The sequence below is a fragment of the Vicia villosa genome, linkage group LG7, assembly GCF_029867415.1.
Source record: "Vicia villosa cultivar HV-30 ecotype Madison, WI linkage group LG7, Vvil1.0, whole genome shotgun sequence".
NCBI classification, from domain to species: domain Eukaryota; kingdom Viridiplantae; phylum Streptophyta; class Magnoliopsida; order Fabales; family Fabaceae; genus Vicia; species Vicia villosa.
The window spans coordinates 82,072,137-82,085,377 of record NC_081186.1 but is presented as its reverse complement, the minus strand read 5'-3'; the positions used below and the strand labels follow the sequence as shown (position 1 = coordinate 82,085,377).

The following is a 13,241-nucleotide window of genomic DNA, read 5'->3' as shown; positions in this document are numbered from 1 at the left end:
TACACTTATCACAAATTAATGCAATGTTTACAATCTTAATGTTGTGTGTAGAAATGAAGAATCAGTTGTTCATGGACTATCTGAAACGATTGTTGGAGTTTCGGGTAGAAATGAAGCTCCGTCGTAACTGAAGAAGCGATTCCACAACACATTCATACGCTAAACGCGACATAACACATTTCATTTTTCATCACAAACCCTAATTCACATCGAGATCCGAACGAGTATAGTAGAGTTTCGGAGAGATTCGAATCTTCAATGGCACATCGAAGAGCGAAATTGCTGTTCCTTCTCTGCGCTCTTTGTTATGCACTCAATTCCTTTGCCGCGTAATTTTCCTGCTTTCGGTTTTTTCATTTCCGTTTCTCTGTTTGCGATTTCTTTGGAAAATTCTGATTCTGTATTTGTTTGTTTGATGTTTTCGTATGCAGAAAGAGCTATTACTATATACTGCAAGTGTCGAAGAGTGCGGGAAACCAACAAGGAAAATGCAGCTGGAAGAATGATACTCATATTGAGAAACATGCTAAATCCTCTTGCTATTATGGGATTTGCCCAGATGGTTCATTTGATTATTTCTCAAATTGTTCTCTTCACAAAAGTAGGTTCTCTTATCTCTTTATCTTATAAATAAATTCCAAGATAAAAAAAATCTAATTAGTATTCAACAACTTGTTTGACAAGTGAAATATTCTTATCATTTGGTGTGAAGTTTCTGTTAATTTATTTTTCTCTTTTGTGTTCAAATACAGTTCTTCAAAATGTACATATTTATGTTTGTTATAATACACAAGTAAAATATTCTCTTTGAATTAGAACAATGTTAACTCATCTTCACTTTTACAACTTATTTTTGCAGGTAAACAGAACTTGACGAGGAAACTCGTCATTGGTAATAAATCGAACTTTCCATATTTATTTTATCGCTTTTTCTTGTAAGTACTTTGTTATCATAACTTACTAACTTAAATTTAAATTTCCTAGGTGTTGGGTCTGCTGTGTTTGTAGCATTTGCAGTGATCATAGCCATATATTTCTATAAGCGGAAGTCATATGTACAATCTCGCAGCCTCTCTTCTGAGCTCACTTCAAAGGATCTTGAAAGTGGAAGTCAACACTTATCATTTGGAGTCAACACTTATCATTTTAGTTATAGTGAACTTGAAGAAGCCACAAACAACTTTGATCCATCCAAAGTGCTGGGAAAAGGAGCCTTTGGGACGGTGTATTACGGTAAATTCTAACATCTTATCGTAGTGGAAATGGATTCTTTGAGGTTAATAGTTCGTTTTGTTTATGGTATTTAGATTTTTTATACTTTATATGATCTTAATGAAGATATCTGTCGAATGATGTTTCTTGTTTAGGAAAACTTAATGATGGGCGTAGTGTTGCGGTGAAGAAGTTACTTGAGAAAAATAATGACAAAAGAGTTGAGCAATTCAAGAATGAAGTTGAAATCATGGCATCATTAGTCCATGAAAATCTTGTGTCTCTATATGGATGCACTTCACTTCACAGTCGCGAGCTTCTACTTGTCTATGAGTATGTTTCTAATGGAACCGTTGCTGATCATCTCCGTGGTAAAGAAGCAAAACATGGAAAACTTACTTGGCCTATTAGAATGAATATTGCTGTGGAGACAGCAAAGGCGTTGGAGTATCTTCATACATCTAAAATCATTCACAGAGATATTAAAACAAATAATATTCTGTATGTCTGTGGATAAGTTCAATTAAGTTAATTTAAATGGGCTCTTATTTTGGTTATTAATGGCTGCTTTTTCGTTGCTGTCTCTGCCAGCATATGAAGTGTTGTCCGATAGCGAGAAGAGATATATTTATGATAAGTACGGTGAAGAGGGTTTGAAGAAGCATGCGGCTGGTGGAGGAAGAGGTGGTGGGATGAACATGCAGGATATTTTTAACTCGTAAGATTCATCACTCTGGCTTTTTGTAAATTAGTTCTTAACCTATCAATTATCACTATTACGTTTAAGATGTGTATTCTCAGAGTAATTACTATATCTTCACTTGACCTTTTTTATATAACCAATCACACAAATATAGTTGAGTTGAGTTAAGTGTTAAGTCAATAATACACATTAATACTTAGTGGCCACTGCGCACTAGCCAGTGAGTGACACTGCTCAGAGGCGGCATGACATGCCTTTAAAAAAATCATGGAGGCGGCTACTTGCCGCTAAGTTTAATCACAACCTCAATTTCGTAAGGAGCAAAATTATATCAGATCAATTTGTGTGATTGGTTAAGCCTCTATTACTGAAATTGATGAGGTTGATTTATAATTTCTTCTTGATTTATTATTTATTAAAAGATATATTCAACCAAAAGATAATACTAACTTCTGTTTTTGTTTTGCAATTTAGAGATATTGTTTCCGGGGTTGTTCATTTGCATGAACTAGGAATAATACATCGAGATTTGAAACCCCAAAATGTTCTAATAAACAAGGAAAAATCCCTATGTGCGAAGCTTTCTGACATGGGCATTAGCAAACGACTTCTTGAAAATATGTCCTCTTTGGGTCATAATGCTACTGGTAAGAACTCCTCGGAAGAAGGAATGAATATAGAAAACATTAAACCGAACAGGCTCTTAGGAGTTGTTTCCTAATTTTTGTTTTGTTTTCAAATTGGTTTCCATATTGATCCAATCTAATCTTATTCAGTCAGTCTATTGTTTTAGTACTAAGGCTTAATGGCTTAATTGCAGGTGGGGGCAGTTCAGGTTGGCAAGCCCCAGAACAGCTTGATCAAGGACGTCAAACACGAGCTGTAGATATATTCAGTTTAGGTTGTGTTCTTTTTTTCTGTATGACTGGGGGAAGACATCCATTTGGACAAAATCTTGAACTTGACATCAATATTGTGAAAAATCGAAAGAATTTATTCTTAGTTCAGTTCATTCCGGAAGCTGAGGATCTTATTAGCTGTTTATTAAACCATGAACCTGATCTAAGGTAAATCGTTATCATTCATTGTGTTTTTGGAGGATGGAAATATATTTTCTCATACCTTCACAGCATTGCATCTGCTATGACTTGCTTAGTTCTAATGTTGTATAAAATGATCAAGGCTCAAAGTTCAAACGAACTTACTTATTATGGGTATTAAATTAAGATGTAAGAGTGTTACCCTATTATGATAATCTCTAACGGTCAATCTTTTGTAGTTTTATTTGTGTTTTAATTGATCTGCTGATTTTAGGAGGTCTTATTTTAATCCAAGACTAAGATTTATTGGATTGTGTTAAATTGAATTTATGCTATTTTGTTATAATTTCATGAATAAACTAAGAGCAGAGAGGAGGATGTCGCGTTGGATGATAGACTAAACGAGGTAGGATTAGAAATGACAGCATTGGAGAAAGAGAGAGTTGGGGTTGCTATATCACCACTTTCAAAAGATCAGAAACAAGACTTTCATTTTTACGTGACACCAGTGACAGGGTGGAACTGGAAGATAGAGAGATTAGTTCTAATCTTTTGCGGGCTTTAGAAAGCATTGCTACAACAGCCTTAGGTGGTAAATGGGATGAAAAGATGGAACCAACTTTCATTGCTAACATTGGTCGTTACCGGCGCTATAAGTTTAACAGTGTTCGAGACTTGTTGCGCGTTATGAGAAACAAGCTAAATCATTATGGAGAATTGCCACAAGAAATCCAGGTTCTTACTTGGACTAGTAGCATGGGTAGGGGTGGGTTTTGAGTCTTTTGACATACGAACACCTCTAGGAATAGGTGTGTTGCGATGTCCGAAACGCGTTGGAGTCTGCAACTTGTATGACATCCATAAGAGATGCTTTTGAAAAGTATGTGTACCTAAAAGCTAAAAATATAATTATTCTTGTTACAGATGCATTTCATATGAAAAAAAAATACTGATAATTCATGCATAAGTTGTACATCTGTACTCTAGGAAATGAAAGCTATTCATACATATCCATGGCTTCTAATTTCTTGCTGGCTTTTCAGGAACTAGTTGGACCTGTTCCTGAAGGATACAATGACTACTTTGCAAACCGATTCCCAAGACTCTTGATTGAAGTGTATAATGTCATATGCAAGCACTGCAAGGAGGAAGAGTGTTTTCAAAGGTATTTTAAAAATGATGATTAGTGCCTTGTCCTGCTTCGTATGGCCTAAAAATAGTTCATATAGGAAAGTCTGGTTGCAGCATGAAGCAGACTATGTAGATATTTAATAAGAAACAATGATTTGTGTCTGTATTTATATTGTCACTGATCAATATAAGCTGCACCTTCTTAGTTTTCACTTTTTTTCACCAATTTACTGTAAATGCGAAGAACTGCATGTCTGACTTGGTATCATGCTATTATGAACTGTTGATAATCAAATGTAATCTATAAGGTTTTAATATTTAAACAGAATAGGTCAATTTTATTATGTAAAGCCAAGTTAAGACACTTGAGCTATCATTTTGATTTTCTTTCTACACCCCTACATTACACTACAGTCAGACACAAGTTGATATATCCTACAAATATATTTACTGAAAAGGTAAAAGAAATGCAGTAGGAATCCAGCAGTTACTATAGTTCTTGTAGATTTGACTGCAGGGGTTCCAAAGTCATTAGTGTTCAAGAAATGACATCAGTTGGTCATACTTCAGACTCAATTCTGTTTGAGGATGGCTGAGAAAAATCTTACAAAAGTTGGGCTTAACCAGTGTTTCATGGCAAATTGAGGTTCACTGGTCATGTACCTCAATCTCTACTGGAATCTAAAGTATAGAATCTCATTTCACATCACCATGGCCATCAACACTCCTTGTCTCAATGCTACAGAAAAGAAACACTGGTGGCTCACAAATCGTAAGGTAAAAATTCCAAAACCCCCTTCCCTCATGAGCGTATCTTGTTTTTAAGGTTTCATTTTCCTGATAATGTTTTTTTTCTTTTCTAGATTGTTGAGAAATACATCAAAGACGCACGATCAAATGCAAATGGTTGAAGAGGATAAGGAGATAGAAATGTTGCCAAAGCAAAAGCCAAAGAAGAAGAAGAAGAAAACTTATATATGAAGAAAGTGTTATGACTTAGTTAAAATGTAATTTTTATGTACTTGAAATATTATGACTGTACATGATTTTGTATACTTTTTGGTTAATATTAAAAATATTTTGACTTAGTTAAAATATGATTTTTATAAGTATGATTTTATAGTATTTGCAATATTATGACTGGAAATAAAATATAACTAAATGGTGTTTATGAAATAGGGTGTAAATAGATATAATTGCTCTTTCATAAATGGCGTATTTACACCCGATTTTTACTAAAATAGGGGGTAATTAAGAACATATTTACACCTGATTTTTATTAAAATAGGGTGTAATTAAAACATAATTAAGTCCAATTACACCCGATTTTCATTAAAATAGGGTGTAATTAAAACGTAATTAAGCCCAACTACACCCGATTATTATTAAAACAGGGTGTAATTAAAACGTAATTAAACCCATTTACACCCGATTTTTATTAAAATAGGATGTAATTAAAACGTAATTACGCCTAATTACACCCAATTTTTATTAAAACAGGGTGTAATTAAAAACGTAATTACGTCCAATTACACCCGATTTTTATTAAAATAGGGTGTAATTAAAAACATAATTACGCCCAATTACACCCGATTTTTGTTAAAAATAACGGGTGTAAATTCGTTAGACATTTCTCACCCTGTGAATATACACCCGATTTTTATTAAAAATAATAGGTGTAAATTTAATAAAAAACGGGTGTAAATTAACATTTTTGTACTAGTGGACAATGATTCTTGTTTTGTTTTTAATTTATTGATTAGAATTCTTCTTTCTTATCTTTATACTTGAAACGAAAGCATCGATTGCCATTATATGAACTACTATAAGATTGTTAGAAAATTAACTTAAACCGACAGGAATCGAGGCTAGAATCGTGTACGGAACACTTTCCTTATAGTATTTCAAGCACATTTGTCTTGGAGTTTCTACCCAGGAATACCCAGGATAATTCAGCCTTCTCGAGTCTGCGCAAGACTGACGAAAACTCGAATGTAGCGAAGAGTGCTCTGGAATTATTCTATAGGATTTGCATTTTTTCTGATTAAGAATTCTGAATCCAAAGTTATGATTTTATAGGCCATGCAGATATTGTTTCACAAGGTAGCGACCCTTGGTGAAACAATTTCTTTTCCAAAAATTATGACTTTTGGCCCACAGCATGGTTCACCAACCGTGGCAACATTCCATGAAGAGTTACCACTCTTCGAATTCAAAATTCAAATCATAACATATTTTCCTTGTCATTTTAGAACACAATCATATTATTAATTATCATTAATAATTTGCAACAAGGTCTACTCTCCATTGTCAACCTAGCAGTGAGGAATAAAAAAAGGATTACTAGTATGCATACCACTTGATCATCAAAATGTCATAACGTGATGTAATCAAATTATACTTGATTTATAAAAACAAAATATTAGTATGTAATATCGGAATTGTATCATCATATTCAATAATTATAATTTAGATTGAATATTTTTTATCACATTACATGTCATTAGTTGTTGTGCATATCTATATCTCTTAATTAATTGTTATATTCATCTTTATAAAATTTAAACACTAACTAATTTAAAGAGAAAATTATTCGGTATTCATAAGAAAGAAGTCAAAAGAATAAAAAAACAATCACATTGTAAAACAAAACATGTTGATAACACTTTAAAATTAAATGTTGTGTTTTTGGGAGGAGAATATGATTGTAAAAGGGAGACATGAATTTGGTGGGTTAGGCAAAGCATAATCAACCAAACTCCAATCTACTTTTGCTTTTGCTTTTATTTTATTTTGCAGATTTTTTTGATAAGTTCATGCACCAAAGTTTATGATGACAATTACTCATGCATAAATAAGCTCAAACATAGCCATAAAACTTTTGCTGCATGTGGAATATTCTCTTCTATTTTCATCATATCTTCATTAAATGTTAGTTTATTTTTTTCAAAACGAAAATTTGGCTGTCTTGATGAAATTTAGATAGTGTGAATTTTACTGTAAAGCTGCTTTGGCTTGATGGGAAGGTGATTGTAGCAAGAGGAGTATTGTACTTGGTTTGTTCAAAGCTAATATTTTATGATTACTTACATAATATTATCTATATTTGTATTGTGTAATAGAATTTAAAAAAAAAAATATAGATTAAATAAATTAACAAGATACGAAATAAATTAGTATATAAATATCACTCTTTCAAAATTATTGAAAAAAAACAAAATATGATGTCCAATTTTAAAATTAAAAAATTGTCCCTATTTATATTAATATTTGTTTTAATCGACTGGACATAATTAAGACACTATATACTTAAGTGTTAAATATATTTTATTCTTTGTAATGTGAGAAAGTTTTTTCATAATTTAAAAAAAAATATTCATCCTTTGTAATGAAAAGATTTTCTTTTGCTTTGACTCGATATAATTTGGCCTCTTGAAATATTAGCGAATTTTGGTCATTCCTCCATAAAATTGAAAATTTAATGTCTAAATTGTATACTAAAGAAGCAAAATAAAATAATTTTTACATTATAATGGGCGATAGAAAACAAATTACAAGAGATAAACCAAAGCACGTTAACATTGATAAGTTATATTTTACCTTATTATTTTTAAAACTCTAAGCAGTGAAAATGACACTCACAAATAATATATTAAAACCTATCGAAAATTGTAAATTCAAAGTCTTGTTATCAAAATGAAAACAACGTATTTCTTAAAAAATTTATATGAATTTTCTTGATGATTTTATACAAGTTTGTCTTCCATTTTATAAATATTTGTGAGGTTGTAATGGCCCTAAATATTTTTTAATAATTCAAAGGTGAGATTTTTGCCGCCATTATTGTAGTTACTTTGTGACATTTTTTATTGTTATTAGTCTCATATGTTTTTTAATTTAAATTCACATTTTTCTTTAAAATTTTATTTAATATTTTAAATATAAATACCTACGTATATATATTTTTCAATAGGCAAATTTAATATAAGAGAGTATAAGGGATACTCCGCCCACGAAAACAAACACAAACTACCCGCTTATACAAATGAAGGGGTTAGAGTTCCAAAACGCAAAATTACACACAACCGAGATTTTACAATAAGCGAACATCCACTTCCACGCTCGCGAGACGATAGCCGTCTAACAATCGATAAAGCTGAAAGAGGCGTTATTAAAAATCATATCATTCCTAAGCAACCACATACTCCAAACAATTGCTAACCAAATCACTGCCATGATAATTCTATGAATCTTAATTTCCACTTTGTTCCAATGGTACAGGAAATACTTGAATTCCTGTCAAGAAATCTTCAGCTCACCTCCTATCCAATTATAAATGTTCTTCCAAACGCCATCTGAAATGCAACAAGAGTCTAACAAATGCAGCACCAACTCGTTTTCCAATCTGCAAAAAACACACAAACTGTCCACCAACGCACCTCTCTTGCGCAACTCGTCCTTTGTTGACACTCTCTTTAGAATAAACCTCCATCCGAACATAGCAATATTCGAAGAAATTTTTAGATTCCAAATGAGGTTGATTACCTCCACAGTCCGACCATCCAAAAGCCCCGATGTTGTCCTGCTGAAACAATTATAAAAAGAACTCACAAAATAACAACCGTCTTTGCATAAAGACCAACTAAAACCGTCTACAGTTGTGGCCTCTAAAACCGCACCATATATCCAGTCAATAAACTCTTCCCATACTGCATTTTGTTGAGCTACCTTCATATCCACCATAGCGTCGAACTTCCAAACCCATAATCTGTTATCCCACGCACCAGCTTGAGCAACATTCATACCACCCTTTGTTGCACTAACAAAAATCTCAGGAAAGACATCCTTTAAGGACTGGTTCCCCAATCTGTTGTTGTGCCACATGGTTGTATCATTCCCAGTCCCTGTAGAAGTTTTAACCACCCCAGCAAACCCACTAACAGTCGAGGGTAAGCGATAGTCACATGTGACTAAGTCCCACCACCATATCGAATCCTTACTCGTTAGCATCGTGGAGTCACCAACTTTAACCTTCAGCTTGACATTACCATATCTACTGCACAATAGTCTCACCCAGAGCACATCGACTTCCTTCAAAATACGTCACTTCCACTTGTTCAACAGTGCCATGTTCATAATACGAGTATTTTTGACACCTAAACCGTCTAGATCACGAGGCTTACAAACAATTCCCCAACTCACCCAATGAATGGCTCTTGCATCATCCTTACCACTCCACAGGAATATGCTTTGAATTCGAAAAATAAGCCGAACACTTTACTATGATCCTTATAAAAGGACAAATAATATATCGGAATAGCATTCAACACCGAATTTAACAAAACCACTCTACCCGCAAAGGATAAGTTCCTTCCCTTCCAATTCGCCAATCTGTTTTTAATTTGGATAATCAAGTCTCGCCATATGGAAATCTATCTAGTATTTCCTCCCACTTTTACTCCAAGAAATTTGAAGGGCAGCTCATCAATATCACACGCCAAAAAACTCGACGCCGCTTCCATTAGCCAATCGCTTATGTGAATATCGTAAATCTTACTTTTATGGACATTGACCTTTAGCCCAAACATCATCTCAAAGGCTCTAAGAATAACCTTCATGCTCCACACGTTATCATTGCTACCATCCCCCACAAGGATAATGTCATCAGTAAATTGCAAAATATTGATGGGGTTATTTTTTTCTAGTCTCAGGATGACTGAAGTTTAGTTCCTTTCTGCAAGGTTTTTGCCTTCATAAATGGATGAGGTTACTACTGAGGTGAATAAGTCCAAAAATTCGATACTGATGGTTTTTATTTCTCATTCTATAACAAGTTACAGGGGCTTGATTAAAGACGAGAATCAAGTGATATATTTGCTTGTTACATGTGGGTTCTTTCCATTACTTGTTTGGAATCTTTGAATTACTTTACCACATGCTATCTATTACTTGTTTAGATGATGCATTGATGCATGCTTATCATATTGTTTATTTAGGATTTCTTTGTTACTTCTTTATATGTTTGTCTTGATAACATGTCTAGCCTTATTGGTTGCCATTCTTTTACATGTTTTCTTTTTACATGTGCCCTTCCAATACTTGTATGGACTCTCTTGATGATTGATATCTTGTTTACTTGTAACATGTCTTGATATGTCTTGTTATGTGATGCTTATTTCTTGTTTAAGCTCCTTATGTTTTTTGCTAGTTTGATCACATGTTCCTTAAGTTTTTGATTCCATCTTTCCAGAAGATGTGAATTTGGATATACATTAAGTTTGAAACCATGCTTGATAACACTTAGGTAGGATTCCCTGTATCCTAACATTAGGTCCACCATTGCATGACAATCCATAGGTAGGATTCCTTTAACATTCATGGTTTGTATCTTTAACTACTTAAGTACTTTTTGACTTATCCTTTGTTTTACTGTTATCATGAAGAAGTTTTCTTAGTATTTTACTTTGTAGTTGTCATCATCAAAATAAAACTTATTACCTATAAAACATGGCTTCACACTAGTGTCTCTTAATTGGAAACCTCAGTTCTTACACAAATATGTCTCTTTCGATGCGCCACTTTAATATGCTTGACGATAGTTCCTTACAAGGTCCGGAACCCTTTCTTCATTACATTGAGTCTACATAGCTTCATAAGTCACTACATTCTACTCTTATTTGATATTCGTCGTCTTCAAACATTTTCTGACTCATCACCGCTTGCTCAAACGCGCACCATTGATTTCCCACTTCTTTCCTCTTGATTCATTCGAATAGTTCTAATATAAGAAACTTATCATCAATAATTTTCATCTCTAACAATGATATTCCGTATTAACCTCCACACGAAACCCATATGAATTCATATCAATGCTTGATAAGTCCCTTGGTCTTGACTTCCGGTTCCCAGGAGATTGAGATGATTTGTTCTAAGTTCACCTTCATTGTATGGTAGAAGCTACCCAAACTTTGACCCCCCCCCTTTGGGCCTTGATTATAACAAGTGGCATTGAACACCAAAAGATTTTATGATATCTATAACAAACAATCTTGATAGTTAATAATCTCATACATAGTCTTAATGAAGAAGAATGGGCTATTACAGTTAACCTGCAAATGTCACCCAATTTCTATAAATTCTTACTAAGTGCACAAGGCATAGTCACAATAATACTACGTTGAGATAATCCTTTACTTCCCTTCAGCATCTCTAATGGTTACGACACTCTTTCCAACCCTATGTATTCACAAGCTCATCAACTAGCGCACAAACATCTAATTAAACATCAACCACAATGTCTCTTTTATACCGATCCATCAACAATCCTTCTCTAGAGTACAGTGAATCCTTGAGGGGCTGTCATGAATGCAACAATTGCCTGATGGGTTTTTCATTGGAAGATACTTATAAACTAAATCTTGCGAGTATTATATTCATATTTATTGCATGCTTATCTGATTCTTCTTAATCTATTGTGCTACTCTAATTTCAACCGGTCACATACTTATTTAAATCCTCTGAGTTACACTTATCTCCAAATCCACTTAGTTTCATTACTCGATGGCACTTCATTTGTGAATTCCAATAGTCTATTTTTTGTATACTCAAACAAAATGCGCACTTGAGTCTCAAACACATTAGTCGACAACTACTCCTTATAATCGGAAGAATCTCTACAATATGCTAACTAACATTTTCACATTTCTTGGCTAGATCCAATACAACATGATCTTGGTTCCACATTTCGAGTTCATAACATTTGAATTCGAGTATTTCCTCGTGGAGAAATTCGTCTTATTCAATTATTCCTCATACCGTACATCCTCTTTAGAGTGTATCTCACAAGGTAGCGTTCCTCACTTTCTGATTGTAACCATAATACACTGAATCTTATGTCGTGCTTCGATCAACCCTCTTCGAAATTCTTAACAGTTCAACTTGGCGTGACTATGGCTCTTCTAGAACTGAAATAATTTCTACTTCGGAGAGTCTACTGATGATTCTTCTAGAAACATCTTAAGTTGAACTAATCCAAGATATATTGCATTTATTCTAGCACCATTCGCCAGTCGATAAGGAACAACCATACCATGGAATGGAAAGGGTACGCCGATCACACATAAATCCTATCTTCCGCATTTAGGTAAAGAGATTCACTAATAATGTGAAGGAACAAAAGAAGCGTCCGCAATGTATAAACCTGATATTACTCACGTAGTCCCGACTACTCATGGTATTCCCATAAACATAGTATTGGAAACTTATGTGCCTTGCTGCCGCCTACTCGGGGGCTAAGCCATGTATAGTCCCCTACATCCATAAATGATCATGGAGTGAAGGAACCTCCCCATGTAGCTCATAGGGAATGGAGTGTAAAGGTAGTTCTCAATTGTCGAGTGTGATGTATCCATTGACCTTCCTACTCTACCTTACGAGAATTCAAATCCACGTCTCGTGAGTATATAATTATAATCAAACATTGAGATCAGGACCATTGCAATCCAACACTTGACCAAAAAGGATAACTGATGTATCCCATGCATAATAGTGATACTGTAGCGCTATACCTGTCTAGAAGCACTAACATGGTGGTCCAACTCCGAATCCATGTACTCATGTGAACTATCTAGTGTCCTATAAAGATCTCCATCTATATCCTATCACGACAGTCAGATATGGGTGGAGATCATGAGAGGTCATCGCGTCTCAAGTCCTTCTTGTCCCTATCCTTAGGAATACAATGCCTATGAGTGCCACACGCTCGAGGTTTACTCATTACCATGCCATGCATGTGATCATCCACTCAATACACGCATAAGAGATTCCAAAGATTATTCCAACTACATGAATACCATGGTTCTAATCTAACGTCACGGTTCGTGATCATATCGTTGATGCTTTAACAATTCATGATCACCCAACGCTGAGCATAGTTTTACAGCCTTACTTAGGGATAGATGAACCATAAATGGCATAGGACATGGTATAGTGCACTCCGCATATTCATCCACCTCAGTTGTCATCTAGCGTAGTTCTCAGACATAGGCAGGTCATAATAACTAGGAGATATAGTAGTCCCTACTACAACTTCGTACATAGGATTTGCCTAAACTAGAAGTCATACCCAGGTTTACCCTGTCGGGATTCATTTCTTG

The 13,241-nt window shown here is 34.3% G+C and overlaps 2 protein-coding genes across 2 annotated transcripts; both read left to right on the top strand.

Moving 5' to 3' along the window:
• Positions 1–258: 258 nt before the first annotated feature.
• Positions 259–1,729, top strand: LOC131619488 (LEAF RUST 10 DISEASE-RESISTANCE LOCUS RECEPTOR-LIKE PROTEIN KINASE-like 1.2). The gene is made up of 6 exons (XM_058890577.1): positions 259–329; positions 432–601; positions 753–763; positions 817–892; positions 1,009–1,233; positions 1,368–1,729. The coding sequence occupies exons 1-6, from the start codon at positions 259–261 to the stop codon at positions 1,727–1,729; spliced, it is 915 nt and encodes a 304-aa protein (XP_058746560.1).
• Positions 1,730–2,291: 562 nt separating this feature from the next.
• Positions 2,292–4,228, top strand: LOC131617605 (serine/threonine-protein kinase/endoribonuclease IRE1a-like). Its single transcript, XM_058888868.1, has 4 exons — positions 2,292–2,562; positions 2,736–2,982; positions 3,366–3,690; positions 3,999–4,228. The coding sequence occupies exons 1-4, from the start codon at positions 2,292–2,294 to the stop codon at positions 4,140–4,142; spliced, it is 987 nt and encodes a 328-aa protein (XP_058744851.1). The 3' UTR covers positions 4,143–4,228.
• Positions 4,229–13,241: the final 9,013 nt, after the last annotated feature.

Coding starts and splice junctions, on each gene's coding strand:
- LOC131617605 (XM_058888868.1), top strand. CDS start 2,292: ATGAGGTTGATTTATAATTTCTTCTTGATTTATTATTTATTAAAAGAT. Junction 2,983..3,365: donor AACCATGAACCTGATCTAAG/GTAAATCGTTAT, acceptor TAAACGAGGTAG/GATTAGAAATGACAGCATTG. Junction 3,691..3,998: donor AATTGCCACAAGAAATCCAG/GTTCTTACTTGG, acceptor CTGGCTTTTCAG/GAACTAGTTGGACCTGTTCC.
- LOC131619488 (XM_058890577.1), top strand. CDS start 259: ATGGCACATCGAAGAGCGAAATTGCTGTTCCTTCTCTGCGCTCTTTGT. Junction 330..431: donor GCACTCAATTCCTTTGCCGC/GTAATTTTCCTG, acceptor TTTCGTATGCAG/AAAGAGCTATTACTATATAC. Junction 893..1,008: donor GACGAGGAAACTCGTCATTG/GTAATAAATCGA, acceptor CTGTGTTTGTAG/CATTTGCAGTGATCATAGCC.